The sequence below is a fragment of the Henckelia pumila genome, chromosome 2 (genome assembly GCF_033568475.1).
Source record: "Henckelia pumila isolate YLH828 chromosome 2, ASM3356847v2, whole genome shotgun sequence".
NCBI lineage: Eukaryota > Viridiplantae > Streptophyta > Magnoliopsida > Lamiales > Gesneriaceae > Henckelia > Henckelia pumila.
Window position 1 is genome coordinate 17,212,557 of NC_133121.1, and position 7,082 is coordinate 17,219,638.

The 7,082-nt window shown below is 33.0% G+C and overlaps 1 protein-coding gene across 1 annotated transcript; it reads right to left on the reverse strand.

The window, feature by feature from the left end:
• Window positions 1-2,371: 2,371 nt before the first annotated feature.
• On the reverse strand, window positions 2,372-4,655 carry LOC140880016 (calmodulin-7). The gene is made up of 2 exons (XM_073284058.1): window positions 4,488-4,655; window positions 2,372-3,032 (listed from the first exon to the last, which is right to left on the reverse strand). The coding sequence occupies exons 1-2, from the start codon at window positions 4,561-4,563 to the stop codon at window positions 2,659-2,661; spliced, it is 450 nt and encodes a 149-aa protein (XP_073140159.1). The 5' UTR covers window positions 4,564-4,655; the 3' UTR covers window positions 2,372-2,658.
• Window positions 4,656-7,082: the final 2,427 nt, after the last annotated feature.

Below are 7,082 nucleotides of genomic sequence, written 5' to 3' on the forward strand. Positions count from 1 at the left end.
CGTCCCCGACTAAAACCCGATACCGGATTTTAGTTGTTTTTTTTTATTTTTCGCATAACTAAAACACGGTACCGGATTTTAGTGGTTGGGAACGAGTTGGACATCATTGATTGGGCAGCTGAAAATTTCTATATATATATATATATATATATACATATATATATATATATATAGACACACACACACTTAATTATATGAAATCGAAAGAACAAGTAAAAAATATATATAACTCATGATGCCATAATCGAAATTAATTATCAAAGTTACACATATGTAACCTTTTGGGAGTCAAAATCCCAATTAATTAGAGTCCACTCTTTTGCTAATCCATTTTCACATGACAATGTGAAGGTAGCTAGGAACTTATTTCATGTTTTTTAGACCCGGCCATGACTCTATAATCTTAAATTTTTTGTCCTTTTTTTTTTTACTTTCTTTTTTAAAAAAAAAAATTGGATGTGCTCGAGTTACTCTATAGTCAAGTAAAAACATGTAAATTACTTTCTTTCTTTCTTTTAATTTCCCCTTCACATTATAAAAAAATTAATTAAGATAAGCTCTAAAATTAAAAGTTGTGTAGATAGACGTAATCCCACCAAAGATTACACAAATGTAGTAGTAAAAGATTGTGTGTGTTGAATATATAATGACACTAACCCAAATAGCTAGCTGCAAAGTAAATGAGCTCAAAAACAAGTCAAGAAACCGAAGCTTTTCTGGGCTATTTAATTTACTCTCCACAGTAGAAAATAAGAATAATAATAAACTTTGCATTAAGTCATAAATGAATGTGGGGCATTAAAGATGGCAGGTCTCGAAAATCAGTTTCGATTTTGTTTAATTTAATTATCAGCACAAGCTTAATTGTAACCATTCCGAGATTCACATTATCTTGACTCAGTGTGTGATCCTTTTGAAAAATGGTGTGTAAAGAAATTAATTCACAGCAATATTATAAATGGAGCTACAGAGGAGCTCATCAAATCCCAAAGTACTCCACATTCATCACAAACATCTTTCTCATAAATATAATAGCCACATGGAGGGAATTAACTCCGGAGTGAATCGGGACGGGGCCGGAGAGGAATCCAGGGTGCAGGAGATCATGATCAACAAACAAGCTGATCATGATGAGTCGGACGACGTGCTTTTCCGCGGATGGTCGAAAACAGGCAAGAGGAAGGAGAAGTGCACTAGAGCTCGAGTGAATATTATAACAGTTTTCTCCCAGGATGAGGATCAGGCAGATTCCAGGCCTGGAAAAGAAAAACTCATTCCCCTGAAGAAAAGGAAGTCTTCGGAGTCGCCCCGCGCCTCGAACGCTGGTGATGATCATGTGCATTATTCTCCTTCACTTGGTGTTGCCGATCCAGGGCCGGCAGAAAGAGCAGTGGTTGCGAGTATGTATGACGACGATAATCCGGCACAAAGCCGTGATCAGGCAGAGCATTTTTGTGACATATGTAACAGGTCTTTCAAGAGCTACCAAGCATTGGGTGGCCACAAAGCTCACCACAATAGCGACGACAAAGGTGAGGATTTTAGCTTCACGGAGGAGGAGAAGAGTACTACTGGATCCGCCAGCCGACGACCCCCGCGGAAAACCAACCAAGTCCACCAATGCACGGTGTGCAACAGAATCTTCTCCCAAGGCCAAGCTCTTGGTGGCCACAAGAGGCATTGTAAAGGACCGGCGCCGCCCGGCCGTGGAGGAGAAATACTGGGGACGACTGAAAACCGACCACCCCGAGTGCCGGATTTCGACCTCAACGAACTCCCGCCGGAGTGGATTCCCGATCACGAGTGATGTATGTTTTCGCTTTTGTATTATGATACTTGATGGAGAGTGCATGGATATATAGACATTTGTGCATATTATGTGCGTGCAATTTAATTAATGATAATAATATTGGATATTGGCTTGACAACGTACGATATATATATATATTGTTTAATTTAATATTATGTGCGTGCAAAATCCTTCAAAATTTATGTACTTTTGAAATTAATTTAATATGAAGGACTCAAAACTCTAGGGCCAGAAATTCTACCTCATTTCTGAGTTTCCAAAATATCCAAGATTTTATTATAATTTGGTGATCGTACCGAACTGTCATACTGATAATTCCATGATCCTGCCCCTCTCTACCCAAAACCGTCGCAAAGCTACGCATACCCCAAGGCCCAAACCGTACAACAATTTTAACAAGATCGTCGCTAGACTTTGCAACAAAAGAATTTCAGACGAGATGCGAAACCGTCCCATCTCAAATAGCTAGGCGTTTTTCTTGTAGTGAGCTCTTTACACAAAAATAAAATTTATGGACACATTTCTATGCATGGAACGAGTACAAAGGATCAAGACAGATGGTAAAGGTTTTAAATGTTCTGCATCGATGCCGTCAAATGTTGACATAAAGTTACCAGAGTCAGGGAACAAAATGCTAAACGGAGGAACAGTGCAAACAAGCATATAAAAGAAAGGAGCGACTAAAACAATACAAACACGACGCCGAATAAATCACCCAATCAAGCTAACAATACCATATCATAAATTAACGAGAAACACAAAAGTCATCAATTTAATGTTCCCCTCGGTTCCCCTTTCGTCGATATGATTATATCTGGACAATAATAAAGTTTCAACTTGTTTAGATCTCACTTGGCCATCATAACCTTGACGAACTCCTCATAGTTGATCTGACCATCACCATCCACATCCGCCTCGCGGATCATCTCATCAACCTCCTCATCGGTGAGCTTCTCGCCAAGATTGGTCATAACGTGGCGTAGTTCTGCAGCAGAAATGAAGCCATTCTGGTCCTTGTCGAAAACCCGGAAAGCTTCCTTGAGCTCCTCCTCAGAATCGGTGTCCTTCATTTTCCGAGCCATCAGGTTGAGGAACTCAGGAAAGTCAATTGTTCCGTTACCATCTGCATCAACCTCGTTGATCATATCCTGAAGTTCAGCCTCTGTCGGGTTCTGTCCTAAAGAGCGCATGACAGTACCGAGCTCCTTGGTAGTGATACAACCTATCAGATTTACACAAAATCGGGTGTGTTAGAAAGACGGTTTGAGAATGCGTAACACGGGAATTATTAGATTAGAAAGACTGTTTCCATCATAAACAAAATAAAAGTCAGGAGAAAATTATGAATCGAGTATCAGAAGATCGTTGTGATGCAAACCACTCGTCATCAGTAAATAAATGTAACAGGAGATAAAAATTTGATGGACAAGCATCTAGAAAAACTAACATACATTAACAAGTCAACAACTATAAAATGTCGATAATTCCACATTGCTTGTCGCGTGATATAAGCATTTAAGATACCTATATGCCACAACAAGATCGATGAAAATAACCAGCACGACATTAGGAGAAACACTGCCAATAATAGAAAATTGACAAGGAAAAAAAAAGGCATAATTATTTGAAGTCCAGAAATAGCGCATCCAGGATCAAGGCTTGGCCTCCTTTCAAGTGTATGCTTTACATACGAACCAACCTTGGCGTGCAAAGGGTTCCCATAATCACATCTCAGATGTTGGGAATAATAGAGTGAAGGTGAAACGGAAGATAATATTATTCATTTTCAATTTCTAAGTATTTATATTATTGCATCAATTGTTACTAAGGTAAACAATTAGTTGTAGATGACAGAAGTTTTCCCAAATTTAGAGTATATAACTTACTATCCCTTGAAGAATCTCATTTTCATTTAACAAAGGCACGTACGTGCCTCACCTTGCACCTCATGCCAAAGCTTGACAAGACCACAACACCCTGAGCTTCTCATAGCTCCGCCAGCATAATGTTTCAAATTCCTAAAACGTTACTACGAAGAACATCAAATTTTAAATAGCTATCTTTAGAGTTTCCAAACATCCAATGTAACATTTCCGACCCTTTTTGCCTTTGACTTGACAATAAATAACAAGAACACAAATAGAAACATTACCAGGAGTGTCAACAGCTTCATCAATCATCTCAAACCAATGCTCAAAACTAGAAAACCAGCACATGTTACAATCACATCAGCAAATTCCGAATGATACTATATTTTTCCTAGCCGAAAACGATCAAACACCAGACTCAAGTTACCAAATTTACAGTCGGAGCGCCACGCACTCAAATAGCTGTAACACCATGACTGGATAATGAAAGTCCAGAAAATTCCAGTCTTCCAATCAGCTATCTAATCAAACACAGTGAAAACGATAACATCTCGCGGAAGGTTTGATCTCATTCCAATCTAGGCAATCGTCCATAACAAAAACGATGGAGAAACACGCATACAAGCAACCGAATAAACAAAATCTCAATGTCTTCCCGCAGAAATACATCGAGCGATCTATACTTGAGGCAGAAAATAACGAATAACACGAAATACAAATCTAGACTAACAGTTGCGAAAAGAAATCAGATCTACGCAATGATGTAGATGGAGAAATGGGGAAAATAAAAAAATCAGAAGAATACTGACCGTCGCCATCTTTGTCGAACAGGGAGAAGGCTTCCTTGAATTCGGAGATCTGGTCGTCTGTTAGCTGATCCGCCATTGTTGTCCTTGAAGCTTTTTCTCAGGATGTATTCAAGAATTTTACGTTGGTTGTCGTGGTCGCACAGAGGTATGGGTCTTTGTATATGGGAAAATTAGCAATTTAGTCGGCCAATTTTTTGTTTTGGTCAGGTATATGGTTTGGTTTAAAAAAATGTATAATAAATTAGATATTTTTTTGTTTTTGATATTGTATGTTTTATGTTTTGAAAAAGATATAATTTTGATATTTTTTTGGATTTCATCTTATGTTACTAGAACTCTTAAGACTCAAGAATTTTCGGGTTTTGCTTAATTGAAATAAGATTTCACCAATTTAACACCTATTAATTATTATATCGTATAATTTGAGTTCAATATGAGCAAAATTAATTATAAAAAATTAAAATATAAAATAAAAATACGTGAATCATTTAACTCAAACAAAATTTCACACAAACAAAAATCTAATTAAAAGGTCGGCCCCTTCATCTCAACTTAAATGGTTAAATTTTCTATCACATGACATGCATATGTATACAGTGTCCGCCATTTACCTCGAAAGTAATTTTATTAAAACAAAAATCTAACCGAAATTTATTGGATTTTATTATTTAAGAGGGGTAAAATACGATTTGGACTCGGCCGCTTCAATTAGGTTTTTGTTTGTGTGAATTTTTTTTGAAATAAATGATTCACGTATTTTTTTATATATATATTAGGTTTTTTTTTTTTGTTTTTTTAGTTAATTATGCTTATGTGAAATCCAATTTAAGTCACATAATAATCAATAAGTGTCATGTAGCAAAATATTATGTTAACTAAGCAAAACATGATATCTCTCTCGAGTCATGACAACATACAGGATCAAAACAAAAAAACATCCAAGTTATTGTACTTTTTTTCCAAAACATGATAACATACATGACCAAAACCAAAAAAATATCCAAGTTATTGTATCTTTTCCAAAACATGACAACATATAGGACCAAAACAAAAAAACAGACAACTTATAGAACCAAAATGCTATTTTTTCCTTTTATATATATACTAATTATATTATATATATTGTATTATTTTATTTTCTTTTATATTTTTTTTAGAAGTAAATGATTTTTTATTTATGGAAATCATCGAGATAGACTCTATGCATGTATAAATTTTGTATACTAAACTTGTATTTTAAAAGTATTTTGTTAAATAATTATGTGTTGCATTGTGAGTACACATAAATGAGATTTTTAGTAGTTTAAAAAAATGAGATTTTTAGCGACATCTAAAAATAATAATGATGATAAATACAACAAAAAAAACAATTGAAACGATATCACGTGTCAATTTTATGATTCATATATTTTATTTGGATCGTTACTTTTTATGTCAAATATATTACTTTTATTGTAGAGTTGATCTGTTTTATCCGATATGTTAGATCTAATTAACATCATCCATGCAACAAAAGAATAAAATTCATTTAGGTACACGAACTATTGATAAAATGTTAAATTTGTATATGAGCTATTAAAAATGGCAATTGATGCACGATCCAACTAAAAATTCAATTTTATCCTTTGATTATTTACTTTTAAGTCTAATTATTTTTATAAATTCAACTAAAATACATATTTTATTTTTCAAAATAATTTTTATTGATTAAAATTGTAAAATAAATTTATATCATTTAAAATTATAAAAAAATAAGTATCTTACTATTTTTATATTTTACTCATTGATAAATTATTTGTTCAAATATAATATATATTTAAAATATTAATAAATATATAATAAAATGATATTTTTCTGTCTATATTAAATCTTATATTTTTTAAAAAAAAATTATATAAAAATTATTTATTAATAAAATCACCAATAAATAATCATAAACATGACTAAAATATATTTACTATATATAATAAATTAAATATTTATTTATATTTAAATTCAAGCGCGAGTAAAAAATATAAACTTATAAATTCTTAAATAAAGTGAAGAAATTTTAGGTCATTAGAATCAAGCAATCGAGATATGAGTGGCATTTTTATCTACGAAATTTGTTTCTTCGTGATCTAAAATTTTAATGTTGAACATTTCGAATTCTCAATATAACAATACTATTTTTTCAAAAATTAAAATGGTGACATGTTCGCTTCAATGGTCTAAAAACAAGATCAACCGACTTATATTTTCATCAATATATTATAATATTTGTTATTTACAATTTGAGTCTATAGTTCTATTCTATATGTACTATTTTTTCTATATAATATATAAACATTTCTGCATATTACTAAACAAGAGGACCGGGATTCTCTTTTTAGAGTTTCATCAGTAAAATATATTATTCTCGTGTTTACTTTTATAAATCTATTAAAATAATAAATTGGCCTGTCTTTAATAATTTATATTATTATATTATATATAAATAAAAATTCAGAGGTATGTTTAATAATAATAAAGCTAAAAGTCAAAACCATTGTCTCTTCTAAGCCCTACGGCTAAATAAATTGACGTATATAGCATGTAAATGTACCAAATTGGCTA

Coding starts and splice junctions, on each gene's coding strand:
- LOC140880016 (XM_073284058.1), bottom strand. CDS start 4,563: ATGGCGGATCAGCTAACAGACGACCAGATCTCCGAATTCAAGGAAGCC. Junction 3,033..4,487: donor GTTCGACAAAGATGGCGACG/GTCAGTATTCTT, acceptor TAAATCTGATAG/GTTGTATCACTACCAAGGAG.